The sequence below is a fragment of the Schistocerca piceifrons genome, chromosome 2 (assembly GCF_021461385.2).
Source record: "Schistocerca piceifrons isolate TAMUIC-IGC-003096 chromosome 2, iqSchPice1.1, whole genome shotgun sequence".
NCBI lineage: Eukaryota > Metazoa > Arthropoda > Insecta > Orthoptera > Acrididae > Schistocerca > Schistocerca piceifrons.
In genome coordinates, this window is record NC_060139.1 from 770,224,617 (window position 1) to 770,241,000 (window position 16,384).

The window sequence follows — 16,384 nt, forward strand, 5'->3', positions numbered from 1 at the left end:
TAATTCCGTGGTACAACACCGTACATTTGTCGGTTTCTGCATATCACAAATTACGTACGAACAAACTTCGAACAACATTGTATCCTTACGCATTGGATACTTCATGTTAACTGCTAAAAAGCATCCAGCAGAACCCGTCGTAATACTATATTCTAGACGTGTGTTCAAGCAGTTGTTCCACAAAAAGTGGCACAGATACTTATGTAGCTCGTCAGTGGCGTTATGTGTGTGCTACACGGTGTCTGCGGGAGTGAAATACACTACTGGCCATTAAAATTGCTACACTAAGAAGAAATGCAGATGATAAACAGGTAATCATTGGACAAATATATTATACTAGAACTGACATGTGATTACATTGTCACGCAATTTGGGTGCATAGATCCTGAGAAATCAGTACCCAGAACAACCACCTCTGGCCGTAATAACGGCTTGATACGCCTGGGTATTGAGTCAAACAGAGCTTGGATGGCGTGTACAGGTACACCTGCCCATGCAGCTTCAACACGATACCACAGTTCATAAAGTGTAGTGACTGGCGTATTGTGACGAGCCAGTTGTTCGGCCACCATTGACCAGACGTTTTCAATTGGTGAGAGCTCTGGAGAATGTGCTGGCCAGGGCAGGAGTCGAACATTTTCTGTATCCAGAAAGGGCCTTATAGGACCTGCAACACGCGGTCGTGCATTATCCTGCTGAAGTGTAGGGTTTCGCAGGGATCGAATGAAGGGTAGAGCCACGGGTCGTAACACATCTGAAATGTATCGTCCACTGTTCAAAGTGCCGTCAATGCGAACAAGAGGTGACGGAGACGTGTAAGCAGTGGCACTCCATACCATCACGCCGGGTGATACGCCAGTATGGCGATAACGAATACACGCTTCCAATGTGCGTTCACCGCGATGTCGCCAAACACGGTGGCGACCATCATCATGCTGTAAAGAGAACCTGGATGCATACGAAAAAATAACGTTTTACCATTCGTGCACCCAGGTTCGTCGTTGAGAACACCATCGCAGGTGCTCCTTGTCTGTGATACAGCGTCAAGGGTAACCGCAGCCATGGTCTCCGAGCTGATAGTCCATGCTGCTGCAAACGTCGTCGAACTGTTCGTGCAGATGGTTGTTGTCTTGCAAACGTCCCCATCTCTTAACTCAGGGATCGAGACGTGGCTGCAAGATCCGTTACAGCCATGCGGGTAAGATGCCTGCCATCTCTACTGCTAGTGATACGAGGCCGTTGGGATCCAGCACGACGTTCCGTATTACCCTCCTGAACCCACCGATTCCATATTCTGCTAATAGTCATTGGATCTCGACTAAGGCGAGGAGCAATGTCGCGATACGATAAACTGCAATCGCGATAGGCTACAATCCGACCTGTATCAAAGTCGGAAAAGTGATGGTACGCATTTCTCCTCCTTACACGAGGCATCACAACAACGTTTCACCGGGCAACGCCGGTCAACTACTGTTTGTGTATGAGAAGTCGGTTGGAAACTTTGCACATGTCAGCTCGTTGTACGTATCGCCACCGGCGCCAAGCTTGTGTGGATGTTCTGAAAAGCTAATCATTTGCATACCACAGCATCTTCTTCCTGTCGGTTAAATTTCGCGTCTGTAGCACGTCATCTTCGTGGTGTAGAAATTTTAATGGCCAGTAGTGTATAACGTATTGGAGATGCTACGTTGCAGTAGTATGATTAGTGTTCTTGACATGCAAGTGTCCATCGCATTCGCTCACAAGATTATCACGCGGGCTGCTGAGACAACCAGTATATTGCTGCAAGCGTGACGACAGCGGACAGCTGAGAATCATAAATGTCAGATCCTATGAAACGCGAGCTCTTAATGACATAACAGAAGAAGAAGTTTCACATATCTGTCCAGTCGCAATGACCTGTCCTCTCAGCGCTGCACTTCTCTTAGCGATCGTATGTCTGCTAGCAATGATGAGCACTGTATGCTGCCCCACAGTTGTTTTTACTGATTTGTTTTCTAATACGGACTGGGTTTTGTCCCGTCAATCAGTTCCGCAAATTGCATGTGTAGCTTGAGTTTTCTATGACAAAGGAAGCATCCAGTTGGGTCGTGCATTTTCCACGAGCGGTTACCATGTAACAGCGCCCACTGCTGGAAGAATATATTCGTTTTGCCACACTGCTTCTCATGTCTACCTGGCTTCAGTCTGGTTGCTTGTTTAATCTCCAAACTCTTTCGCTTTTTCTGCAGTCACACTCACAATTTTGTTCTTTAGATGGTTGTTATTTGCACTGTTGTACAGAAGTTATGTGATAATTTCTTCAAACATTTTCATAGTTCTCTGATAAGCAGCCAGTGTATTCCATTTAACCCTTTTAAGACTGTTACCTTTTCTCAGCTAGTAGGGAAATATCACCTATGAATCTTTTCATTGTAGCCTCTAGCCACAACATTTTTACTACCTTTTTGCACTTAACGTTCACGCGTCTTGTTGCTTCTGCATCATAGAATTTACGTGGTTTAAACGATAAACTACATCTCAGGTTTATCTCCTTTTAATCTCTCTTTCGTTTTATTGAGGATCCGTTTTTATTATTGCCTTTCAGCTTTTGTAAATATTCAAAAATACTCATTTGTCCCTATATACTAACCTTATTCTAATTTGAATGCCAAACATATGCTTTACATAATATTACTAGAGGCCCAGCTCCAAGTCCACGACTGTTTGAAACAACCACTAGTTTTTATTAAACTTTCCTTCTATTATTGAGAGCTCTGTGATAATGGGTGCCCTCATCTTTTTTAATGTATAACTAATCGTAGTATAAAACCTATTCCATTCTCTTGTGTTTATTATTAAGCAAAGGATTTAGATGAATGAATTACAACCATGGTTTTGCCTGAAACAGCTCTTGGGGGAAAAAAACACTGGCCAGGAATTTAGAGACCGTAAGTTTTTCGTTGATCCTAAGAAAGCTTAAGATAGTATTCCCTTCTGTAAAATGTGGACTCCAATGTTAGAAAGTGGCGTGAGCCGCTCATATCTTCACGTTTTCAGTATTTTATGTAGTGGCACAACTTGGAGAATTGAAGTAAGTCCAAAAATATCAGGAGTGGTTTTCGTGACCAAACGGCTACGCCAAGGCTGCTCGATAGTTCCTCCAGTATTTAAAATGTAGTTGAATTCTGCTGTATCGTTATGAAAACGTTCATGCCGTAGTATGAGTGTGTCAATGAATGACGGAAAACTATTCATTTTACGTTCTGATGATGAAAAAGACATTTTTCCAGAGGATGAAAATGATATAATTAGAAAAGTGCGCATATCAGAAAAGAGATTTATCCATTAATTTAGTGAAAACAGAATATTTGGCCACTGGAGGAGTGAGTCAACATCTGACGTTAGATTTTGGGACAGTAAAGTCTGTGGAGTCTTAAAAATATTTGAGATCCATTATTAACAAAAATCAGCAGAGTAAAAGTTAAATTAAGAAGACAAGCAACCAAACAAATAAATTGTTTTTATGGAGCACACTTATTATGTCAGAAACGAAGATTAGGATATTGCAGAAAGAATACCAACGTAGGGAGCAGAAACATGGGGAATAAATGAAAGAATTAAATGGAACTTATTGTCACTGAAGATGGGAATTGGGCGGCTCTGCTGAAAGTTGGCACTGCGGGATAAAATGAAAAACTAAGGTATTCGTAAGAGAATGAACCTGGGCGTTACTGTAATGGGCACAGTCGAGCCAAAGCCACTGAGATGGTGTGTACATGCATGCTGTTCGGATAAGAACATATGGTCTTAGATGGTAGGAAGGATTCCAGCTAATAGAAGAGCAACGCCCGAAAACAACGTAGGAACAGGGGTGAAAAGAGGTGTGCAGAGACGAATTTGCAGGCGGATTGTGGGAAAGATAGGAGACTATGGGAGAGCTATGATGTAAGGAACAACTATTCTTTGAGGTCACAAAGGTCATGGGATAGCGGATTGGGAGTCGACATCTAGGTGTACATCTGGGAGACCATTTGCAGCCATTCATGGACTTCATGTCCCCAAACAACGATGTCACCTCACCGCGCCACAATTGTTCGTGAATGGTTTGAAGAATATTCTGGACAGTTCAAACGAATGATATAATCACCGACATTGCCCGACATGAATCCACTTATGGGACATAATCGAGACGTCATTTCATGCACAAACCCTGTACCGGCTACGGTTCCGCAATTATGAACGCTTATAGAGGCAGCATGGCTCAGCATTTCTGCTGTGGACCTCCAACAACTTGCTGAGTCTATGCCACGTCGAGTTCCTGCATTACACCGGGCAAAAGGCTGTGCGACACGATATTAGGAGGTTCCCCACGACTTTCGTCAACTCAGTGTAATGTTGTATGAAATGACTAACATAAAACTAAACTCCGCCCGAACAGCCATGAAGGCCCAATGGTACTGACCGGCCGCCATGTTCGAGTATAATGACTTTTAAGGAGACTAGAAATCTACTCTGTAGGAATCAGAATGGGTTTCGAAAAAGACGATCGTGTGAAACCCAGCTCGCGCTATTCGTCCACGAGACTCAACAACCGAGTTAGAACACTGCTTCGGAAGCAAAGGGAACTTCACAGCAAACATAAACATAGCCAAAGCCTTGCAGACAAACAAAAATTACGCGAAGTGAAATGTAGTGTGAGGAGGGCTATGCGAGAGGCGTTCAATGAATTCGAAAGTAAAGTTCTATGTACTGAATTGGCAGAAAATCCTAAGAAATTTTGGTCTTATGTCAAAGCGGTAGGTGGATCAAAACAAAATGTCCAGACACTCTGTGACCAAAATGGTACTGAAACAGAGGATGACAGATTAAAGGCCGAAATACTAAATGTCTTTTTCCAAAGCTGTTTCACAGAGGAAGACTGCACTGTAGTTCCTTCTCTAGATTGTCGCACAGATGACAAAATGGTAGATATCGAAATAGACGACAGAGGGATAGAGAAACAATTAAAATCGCTCAAAAGAGGAAAGGCCGCTGGACCTGATGGGATACCAGTTCGATTTTACACAGAGTACGCGAAGGAACTTGCCCCCCTTCTTGCAGCGGTGTACCGTAGGTCTCTAGAAGAGCGTAGCGTTCCAAATGATTGGAAAAGGGCACAGGTTGTCCCCGTTTTCAAGAAGGGACGTCGAACAGATGTGCAGAACTATAGACCTATATCTCTAACGTCTATGAGTTGTAGAATTTTGGAACACGTATTATGTTCGAGTGTAATGACTTTTCTGGAGACTATAAATCTACTCTGTAGGAATCAGCATGGGTTTCGAAAAAGACGATCGCGTGAAACCCAGCTCGCGCTATTCGTCCACGAGACTCAGAGGGCCACAGACACCGGTTCCCAGGTAGATGCCGTGTTTCTTGACTTCCGCAAGGCGTTCGATACAGTTCCCCACAGTCGTTTAATGAACAAAGTAAGAGCATATGGACTATCAGACCAATTGTGTGATTGGATTGAAGAGTTCCTAGATAACAGAACGCAGCATGTCATTCTCAATGGAGAAAAGTGCCGCAGGGGAGTGTCGTAGGACCGTTTCTATTCGCAATATACATAAATGACCTTGTGGATGACATCGGAAGTTCACTGAGGCTTTTTGCGGATGATGCTGTGGTATATCGAGAGGTTGTAACAATACAAAATTGTACTGAAATGCAGGAGGATCTACAGCGAATTGACGCATCGTTCAGGGAATGGCAATTGAATCTCAATGTAGACAAGTGTACTGTGCTGCGAATACATAGAAAGAAAGATCCCTTATCATTTAGCTACAATATAGCAGGTCAGCAACTGGAAGCAGTTAATTCCATAAATTATCTGGGAGTACGCATTAGGAATGATTTAAAATGGAATGATTATATAAAGTTGATCGTCGGTAAAGCAGATAACAGACTGAGATTCATTGGAAGAATCCCAAGGAAATGCAATCCGAAAACAAAGGAAGTAGGTTACAGTACGCTTGTTCGCCCACTGCTTGAATACTGCTCAGCAGTGTGGGATCCGTACCAGATAGGGTTGATAGAAGAGATAGAGAAGATCCAACGGAGAGCAGCGCGCTTCTTTACAGGATCATTTAGTAATCGCGAAAGCGTTAGGGAGATGATAGATAAACTCCAGTGGAAGACTCTGCAGGAGAGACACTCAGTAGCTCGGTACGGGCTTTTGTTGAAGTTTCGAGAACATACCTTCACCGAGGAATCAATCAGTATATTGCTCCCTGCAACGTATATCTCGCGAAGAGACCATGAGGATAAAATCAGAGAGATTAGAGCCCACACAGAGGAATACCGACAACCCTTCTTTCCACGAACAATACGAGACTGGAATAGAAGGGAGAACCGATAGAGGTACTCAAGGTACCTTCCGCCACACACCGTCAGGTGGCTTGCGGAGAATGGATGTAGTTGTAGATGTATGTGGTCGGCACACTGCTCTCCCGGCCGTATGTCTGTTTAGGAGACCGGAGCCGGTACTTGTCGATCAAGCAGCTCCTCGGTTTTCCTCACAAGGGCTGAGTGCACCCGGCTTGCCAACAGCGCACGCTAGACCGGATGGTTACCCATTCAAGTGCTAGTCCATCCCGACAGTGCTTAACGTCGGTAATCTGACGGGAACCGGTGTTACCACTGCGTCAAGGCCGCTGGAAATGGCTAATATACATACTCGTATAAGTCAAAGTAATTGTACAGTGGTTTCTACATTTATTTGGTCACTCCACTTTCGATCTGTTTGGAAATCTAGGAAGTGTAACGGGAAAGATGGCGAGAATGACCCTGTACCAAGCTTTTGGAATAATCAGAGTGGAAACGACAGGTTTAATAGTGCCAGCTTTGCGGGAAATGGAGGACTGGCTACGGTGTTTAATTTGAGAGACGGGAGAAGGGGAGGGGGATTAATAAATTCGTCCATGAACCGATAAACGTGTACAGAAGACAAGGCGGAATGCAGGTGTTCAAATATTTGGAGACACTGTTACAATTTTGAGGGTAATGTGAACCAGGCGGCTCTGGCATTAGGGAGGATTTGTCAGATTAATGCTTCGTAGGTTTGGAGGGACAGAATCCTCATATTGCAAAAGTTAATAATTTTAGCAGTCTTAGTCTGCTGCAAGCAAGAAAGGTTTTTTTTTTCTTTTTGGTTTGGGTGTGGTGGTATATGGACGACAAATAGTAGAGGCAATGAGGCAATAGAAGAATAGAAGCTTTTTAAATGTGGTGCAGTAGAAAATGTAGTGGTTTAAATGGGTAGACTGTACAGCTTATAGTGTGAATTGTGTCAGAGAGTAAAGATCCTTATTGCACGACTTGAAAAGAAGCGATAGATTGATGAAATGTATCCTAAGGCATCAAGAAATAGTTAATTTGGTACTGGAGGAAAGTGTGGGAGTAAAAGCGGTTACTAGAGACCAAGACTTGGCTACAATAAGCTGGTTAAAGTGGATATAGTTTTCAACAGTTACAGATAGACCCAGAGACTTCAACAGGGTAAACTTTCGTGGAGAACTGCATCAAACCATTTTTTGGAGTGAAGACTGCAACACCAGTTGTTGAGGGTTTTTTAGTTACGAGGTTTTTAGGTGCGATTTTTGAGTTTAGGATGAGGGATAGTTGGAGGTACTTTGGTTACTAGTTGACTGGGTAGGGTAGTTGTAAAAGAGGAGGTAGAAATCAGAGGAGCGGAAGTGTAGATGGTTCGTCCGATAATTATTGCCTGAATCTTGATGGGGCTGCTCTTAAGAAGATACTGGTTGCACCAGTAAACTGATTGAGATGGAGTTGAAAGAATGCTGGAATTTCAGGAGGGTTAGGTACACGACTAGGAAGGCGGTGTCGTCATTATACCAGAGGAGATGAACGGGAAGTGTGGTTTAGGAATTCGGCAGTGTAGAGGATAAGGAGGAGTGGAGGAGTGACAGAGCCTTGAGGCACACTTGCAGTGGGATGTTAAGCCTAGTTTACACGATGACTCTAGGCTGCAGGCAACTGCACCACTGGCCACTGCGCGTGAGCACCCCGCGTTTGCGCAACTAGTTGGTGAAACTAAGCACTTTCGGCGTGTTCCAACATTGGCGACACTAGTTGCATGAGTTTTTGAGGTTATGTGTGTTCGTAGAGTGTAGACAAACTGAAATATGAAGTGGGGACCGGAGAATAATGTTCGCTTTTGGATATCTATGCTTTGCATAGGTGTTTGTAGGATTTCAGTGATGCCGATTACAAAAATAAGCGACATATTGCTGCAGCTAAGACCGTCATGTGCGATCATAACATAGTTGGTTTGACAATATCTGAGCTGCAGGGCATAATTTATTGAGTTAGGAGCACATACACTTCTGAATTAAGAAGAATACAAGCAAGTGTAGTTCTAAATGTGGCAATGCTCTCGCCTACAAGACCGAAATCCCATCGTTCGATTTGGCCAACTCTTTGTTAAGGAATATTGTTGACAGGAGGGAAGGCTATACAAATTCAAGAAGCTGCATTCTTTATTTAATATTCATCTATTTAAAACGTCGCTGCAGTGCTCCCCATTCACATATGTTGGAATTTTGAAGTATTGCCACTGTTCAGATCTATCTTCAAGAGAGTAGTTTGCAAACCATTCTCTTCTTAATGTGGGCTGCTTCGCATAATTATTGCTGTTAATGTTAGTAATTATTACTGTTAATGTTAATAATAATTGGTGTTAATGAAAAAGCATCATCGCCAACTTAAACCGCATCTTATAGCATGCCGAGTGTTCTCGATTGTAATGCACGCAATATGATATATAATTTCAGCTTTGGCTACAGTGCTTCATGCTTAACAATACCTTTATTCCTTATCGCATAATTAATTCTATTTAGGAGAAACGTGAACAGTTCTGGTGACATTCTAAGATGATTAAAAGAACTTCTTGGATCTTCCGTTATAAATTATTTCAGTAAGGATGCTGAGCAACAGTTACGAATCGAAACACGTTTCTTATTTTTTTTCTTATGCAGCGATTCCACGCAACACGCTTTAACTCCATCACAAATCGTGCGACGTGCAGCTGCCAAAACTTTCATTTCAGATACGACTCAGGGACCCACAAAACGATGAAACTGATCTGTATACCGGTGTCACCGTGTCTACAGTCATATATATGAAACCACTTGCGTGCACCCCATTCCACGCAACGAGTGACGCAACCCAATGTCGTCGTGTAAACTAGGCTTAAGAGATTGGAACTAATGGTTACATAGTATGTGGGGTTGGCAGTTTTGTCTCTGATATCTAGAGGTTTTAATTAGGATTACAACGTGTTGCCCTTACTATTGTAGACACGAAAGTTGAGAGATCCTGAGGAGGGAGTGGTGCGGTGTTGTGTTGTGCCAGGTGAACAGCAACGATGACCGCGGGCTGCTGTGGGGCCGGTGGCGCGGGCCGTACGCGGAGGGCACGGCGCCGCACGCTTGGACGGGCAGCGTCGCCATCCTGGAGCAGTACCTGCGCTCTGGTGGCCGGCCCGTGCGTTACGGCCAGTGCTGGGTCTTTTCCGCCGCCACCGTCACAGGTGAGTGGCAGATGGCGCTGTCTGCCGGCTGCCCGCGGCTGCGCGTGCGGATCGCGTCAGAACGGCTGCAGCTCCGCCTCCTGATTGGCTGCTGGGTGGCAGTGCAAGTTAACCTACTCACGACACGTTGACTCATTTTGTATTAGTGCATCTTGTGGCTTTGTGTCTTCTTAATCCTCACATGTTGCGCCGCACGAAAACACACTCGCTGGCTTAACGGGGAGTTCTTTGGTTTGTTCCGGGAGGTGACTCAGACTTTAACATATAAAATATTCGACAAAATATTACTTCTCTTTAATACAATACATAACTTCACGCACGCTATTTCGACAGGAATATTCTGAGTATTTACAACTACTTCTAAATATTAAAGTATCATTGGATACAGAGAAATTTAAAAGATCTTCACTTGAAGAGTATCTGACAGTGTTCACATTAGTGTCTGCCCAAGACGTTAAATACCCTGATGGACTGTCTAAGATGATGGTGTCATCTTGATCATTGACTGCGAACTGGGTGAACGTCCCTCTGCCCAGCCGTAAGTAGATGAGCCGTTGCGGTGGCGTAACAAAGCTCTGGGAGGGGTGACTACGCCGCCGTTTCTCATTCGTCGGTGCGGCATGCAGCGACTACGTTCTTCAGTTGTTTTGGTGTAAGGTGCCCCACTCTTCGGATGACGCCATATTATTGATTACTTTGTTTTCGTCGCCTGTTGCGGATATTCCATGTTGCTGCTGATATTTTTCACCCCAGTGCTCTCCACAGTGAACTCACTAAGTTTAAATGCAACACAACTTCCTAAAGATGAAAAAGAAATTCGGGAAAACATTTTACACTGTCGTGTTTCCATTTTAAGCCCTGGAGCGTTTTTGCTAGACTGGTCAAATATCGGTTTTCGGATCGTCAGTTGTTTTGCACAACACACACGCACCAATCCATTCACCCTCACACACACACACACACACACACACACACACACACACACAACGTAATTCGGACGGCGTAATCGACCTGGAGTTGTTCTGGTGTTGTTCAGCCTCTTGGAGCAAGTGTTTCTATTTGACGCCACTTCGGCGACTTAGGCCTCTGATGAAGATGAGACGAAATAATGAGAAGTACACAAACACCCAGTCCCGGCCGGAATTCGAAGCCGCTTCGAAGCTGATCACTTTTCTAAAAAATTTCATTTATTTTTCATCAACAAAAAGGGACAAAGCGGTCTGCCAGTGGATTTGGGGCCAGGGTGGGTGGGAGTCGAAAACCCGAGGCCTTTGTACATGTCAGTGGGACGTTACACTAACGTAACCAGAAAAAAGACATTTTTGATACGGGAGAAAAAGTGAGCACCATTCTTCGTGCGTGCCTCCCATCCACGGAGGATGTTGTACTTCGCCAGTTATGGTGAAGCTTCTGCTTTTTGGTCTGTGGGGTAAAAGTCCACCGCGAGCCTGGTTTCCCCCATCTGTGGGGAGGGAAGGGGGGTGTTGGGAAGAACACCTCTCAGGTAGTTGGCGAAGTAGGATCGGTGTCGGCGTGTATGATCGAGGGTGTCGCGAGTATCCTGGACATATTGCCAGTAACGAAGTTTCCTTTTTTCTTCATGCCGGAAGAGATACGCAACGGACGCGGCCTTAAACCATATGAGTCCGCCGGATAGAGAAACTCCGCGGTTCAACAACTGCTGGTGTGGCGCGAAGGTGACATGCTGGAATAACTGTCACATATTGCTATACTGGGTGGTACGTTGCGCACGTGAACCGGTGTTCATCGGTGTCTGGACGAAGACAACTCGGTGCAAAGGGGATTCGGTTAGTCTAATATCGTGGAGGCGGAGCATCGTCGCAGACTTGTGACTGGCAAAACGGTAACACAATGTCGTGACTGATTCAGAAAGAAAGGGCATGTGGATCGACCGCCAGACTGTCGACTATCTAACTTCTCGGTGCTTGGCTTTCGTGACAGCGCTGGAAACGTGTCACATTAGCATCCGGGAAAAATCCTTCGACCTCGGTAGTCGCGCTGTCAATCACTATACTACATACTGCTGGTTGTTTTACACGAATGGCTTCTGGAAATCAGCTATTCCGGTTTCAAATTTAGTCAACACAACGGTTGTATCTTTCAATTAAACACTGAACATAGACAAGATCTTGCTCAGTCTAATATTTCTGCTTCTCCTTCACTGCACAAAAGGTCACTCCGTCCAGATTACCTGAAAGTATTTGGAATCAGGACGTAGCCTGACAACAGAAGCATGTTTCGAAAACGGTCGTACATTTACGTGAGAGCGAAAATCGATTGTGGAGGAAGAAATCCGACAGCTAGAATCGCATTTCCAGAATCTGCTGGAATATCTACGTGACCAACCGGAATTGGTACTGGGATATCGGTTTACGAAATCCGATTTTGAGAGTCTCATGTAAACACAGTGTGGAACGCCAGCTGTTTAAGCATGCCAGTCGTACACCTTCGTATCTTGTCCAGCTACAATATGGTAGCCACGGAGTGATACTAGAATGCAAAAGAAAGTACTTTCTGATTCAGTGTTCACGTGAGTCAATTATATCGCATGTTCCAGACTTCTGGAAGACGACAAGATGGACTGTTTCAAGACTAGTGGACATAAAAAAAGATAATAGTTCTGTATAATTTCGAAAGCCTCCTGTGATTCACATATTGACAGGATGATCAGAAAACTGTTCTCTGCTTTATTCCAATTATGTGTTATTCATACACGCTCCTGTCGAGCAAAAGAAAGACATGTGATGCAGTAGACATAAATTAAGCACTATATTACAGAAACCTTCAAATACGTGTAATTCGTAAACGCAGTGCTGTAAAATGCAGACGACTCTTCATCAACGTTAAAACCGTTTGTTCAGACACGTCACTACTAATAAATATTATGTTTGAACAATGTAGGTATTTCTTAAATATAAGCTGGTATTAAAAAGTGGAGTGCCCGCTACATCTCAGCCTAAACCGAAATCCATTTTTACATATGCCTTACCTACTGATGTATGTTACTGATGTCGTAACATACGTCCTGTTTATGATAATGAATGCAGACCGAAGAAATGAATTAAAATTTGTACCAAGGTGAGGATTAGGACCCAGGTCTCTTTGACACAAAATTTAATTAATTGGTTCGGCCTGTATTCATTTTCATAGGTAAAGTTGAGTCTTAATATGTCTCTGGGACGTACAGTTTCGTCTGAATTACTGGTACTATTGATGCGACAATATGTTTCCTTCCACAAGTCTTGCATACAGAGTTTTCAGAAAAATTTTGTGCACTTACGGGTGCAACGTGTGGTCTATTTTGACAACAGAGATACATGTTCAAGCTGACAGATTTCGCGAATGGAGATGCAAATAGTTATCAACTTCCCGCAAGATACACACAGTAAGATACAAAATGGGTAGTTTCTGGAGCACTAAATTTTCCATTGCCATTTGCAAGAACAAATCCACTATGGAGATTGTAAAATTCCTGACATACGCGAAGGAAACAATTATTGTGATTACGTTGTCTATTCTAGTGAAGTATTCCAATACCCGCTGACCTAACAAAACCCTCCTTCAGTTTCAGTCATAGTCCACTACATGAGGTTTATAATCTAAAATTGACAAAAATAATTCTCTATCAGGTAGAGACCGATTGAAACCTTTTGCCAAACTACAATATCGCGGACGAAACAAAACATAGGACTCAGCAGACGTACGTGAGCTCTGTGCACAGAAACCATATACATCTAGGGAGGGTAGAGATCACTGATTCTCTCACAAGGGACCCAATTAAGATCTTGTACATAAACTGAGTGCTGCTATCTTCACCATAAGAACAATCTCCACTATCTCGGACACTGAAATGCGAAAGCTTGTTTACTTTGGTTGAATCCTAATCCCTGTCTTCCTCTACAGTTTTTGTGCTCTATAGCTCCCTCTAGTACCATGGAAGTCATTGCGTGATGTCTTAACAAATGTCCTATCATCATGTACCTTCTCCTTGTCAGTGTTTTCCATATATTCCTTTCCTCTCCGATTCTACGCAGAACCTCCTCTTTCCTTATCAGGGCACCTAACTTTCAACATTCATCTGTAGCAACAAATCTCAAATTCTTCGTTTCTCTTCTGTTCCGCTTTTCCCACTGTCCATGTTTCGTTACCATACAATGCTGTGCTCCAGACGTACATTCTCAGAAATTTCCTCCTCAAATCGAGGCCTGTGTTTGATACTAATAGACTTCTCTTGGCCAAGAATGCTTTTTTTGCCAGTGCTAGTCTACTTTTGATGTCCTCCTTGCTCCGTCCGTCATTTGTTATTTTACTGTCTAGGTCGCAGAATTTCTTAACTTCATCTGCTTCGTGACCACCAATCCCGATGTTAATGTTTTTGCTGTACTCATTTCTGCTACTTCTCATTACTTTCGTCTTTCTTCAATTTACTTTCAGTCCACTTTACGTACTCATTAGATTGTCCATGCCATTCAGAAGATCATGTAATTCTTCTTAACTTTCACTCAGGACAGCAATGTCATCAACGAATCTTTTCATTGATATCCTCTCACCTTGAATTTTAATCCCACTCATGAACATTTCTTTTATTTCCATCATTGGTTGTTCGATGTACAGATTGAGCTGTAGGGACGAAACATACATCCCAGTCTTACATCTTTTTTAATGCGAGCACTTCGTTCTTGGTCGTCCACTCTTATTATTCCCTCTTGGCTCTTGTGTATGTTATGTATTACCCGTCTCCCCTATAGCTTACCCCTATTTTTCTTAGAATTTCGAACAACTTGCAGCATTTTGCACTATTTTACATAGTCGAACTCTTTTTCCAGATCGACAGATCCTTTGAACGTTCCTTGATTTTTCTTTAGTCTTGCTTCAATTGTGTTGTTGTTGTGATCTTCAGTCCAGAGACTGGTTTGATGCAGCTCTCCATGCTACTCTATCCTGTGCCAGCTTCTTCATCTCCCAGTACCTACTGCAAGCTACATCCTTCTGAATCTGCTTAGTGTATTCATCTCTTGGTCTCCCTCTATAATTTTTACCCTCCACACTGCCCTCCAATACTAAATTGGTGATCCCTTGATGCCTCAGAACATGTCCTACCGAGCGATCCCTTCTTCTAGTCAAGAAGTGCCACAAATTTCTCTTCTCTCCAATTCTATTCAATACCTCCTCATTAGTTATGTGATCTAACCATCTAATCTTCAGCATTCTTCTGTAGCACCACATTTCGAAAGCTTCTATTCTCTTCTTGTCCAAACTATTTATCGTCCATGTTTCATTTCCATACATGGTTACACTCCATGTAAATACTTTCAGAAGCGACTTCCTGACACTCGATATTAACAAATTTCTCTTCTTCAGAAACGCTTTCCTTGCCACTGCCAGTCTACGTTTTGTATCCTCTCTACTTCGACCATCATTAGTTATTTTGCTCCCCAAATAGCAAACCTCATCTACTACTTTAACTGTCTCATTTCCTAGTCTAATTCCCTCTGCATCAGCTGATTGAAATCGACTACATTCCATTATCCTCGTTTTGCTTTTGTCGATGTTCATCTTATGTCCTCCCTTCCAGACACTGTCCGTTCCATTCAACTGCTCTTGCAGGTCCTTTGCTGTCTCTGACAGAATTACAATGTCATCGGCGTGCTTCAGTTATCAACCGCAAATTCAGAACTGCCTCTCTGGTGCCTTTACTTTTCCTAAATTCAAACTGATCGTCATCTAACACATCCTCAATTTTCTTCTCCATTCTTCTGTATATTGTCCTTGTCAGCAACTTAGATGCATGAGCTGTTCAGCTGATTGTGCCATAATTATCGCCTATGATATCACATTTCAGTGCAGCTCCACGCACTCACCAAGAAGATTCTTAACCCATAAAGGAACGGTACGATAGATCTTCAGTGTCCGGCCGTTGTTCAGGCGTCTCTGAATTCTTTGCCGTTCCTGTACATGTACTCCGATATGAGATTTGTTGTTGGCAATAGTGATTCATTTAGAACAAACTGAAATATTCATTCGGTGAACACTAGACAAAAAAACTGGCAGGGTGCGAGTAGAACGAATAGACAGTCTATCCATTCCAGGAATCGAGAATCTAGACGATTTGTCCCTGTTATCGACATCGATAATGGCAAGTTATCAGTCCCAGGAATTTTAAGACTTTCAAGAGTGTTTTAATTTTAAGTTTGCATGCGGCTAACAAAAGAAATATTTTTGTATGATATAATTACAAATTAACAATTTTCGGGTTTCTTCTTTATTTATGCTGTGAAACCTTGCTGACTGTCCGATTTCATGATTCTAGCTGAACGGAAAATCCCTTACAGGTTTTGATGAGTGAGTATGCGAGTATCAAAATGTGTGACATAAATAGCCGTATCTTTCGACCTCATCTACTTTGAAGCTTACATCTACTACACCGCCAAGTGGCTGCAGACCTTAGTATGTGACATAAACTTCAACGTGATACATCTATACGCTCCTGAGAACATGGGTCTTAACACACGGAGAGACAGACACACAGTCGTTTTACAAATGACCAAAAAAAAAAAATTTTTCATATGAAATAATTACAAATGAACAATTTTCAAATTTTTTGTTTTACTTGTACTGCGAAACCCTGCATCCTGCCAAATTTCATGATTCTAGACCAAAGTGAAGCTCCCTGTAGATTTTGATGAATGAGTTTCCGAGCATCAAAATGTGTGGCATAAATGGACGTATCTTTTGGTTATACTTAGCAGCTTACATTTATTACATCACCAAAGGATCTTGCACCTTCGTAGG

At 43.0% G+C, this 16,384-nt stretch overlaps 1 protein-coding gene across 3 annotated transcripts in view; it reads left to right on the forward strand.

Annotated features, from left to right (window-relative positions):
• Nucleotides 1-16,384, forward strand: part of LOC124777371 (hemocyte protein-glutamine gamma-glutamyltransferase-like) — a 165,266-nt gene that overhangs the window by 102,415 nt on the left and 46,467 nt on the right. For all 3 annotated transcript variants that reach the window (XM_047252754.1, XM_047252755.1, XM_047252756.1), the window contains one exon: nt 9,394-9,571. In XM_047252754.1, the coding sequence (XP_047108710.1) occupies nt 9,394-9,571 (178 nt within the window). The remainder of the gene's footprint in view (nt 1-9,393; nt 9,572-16,384) is intronic.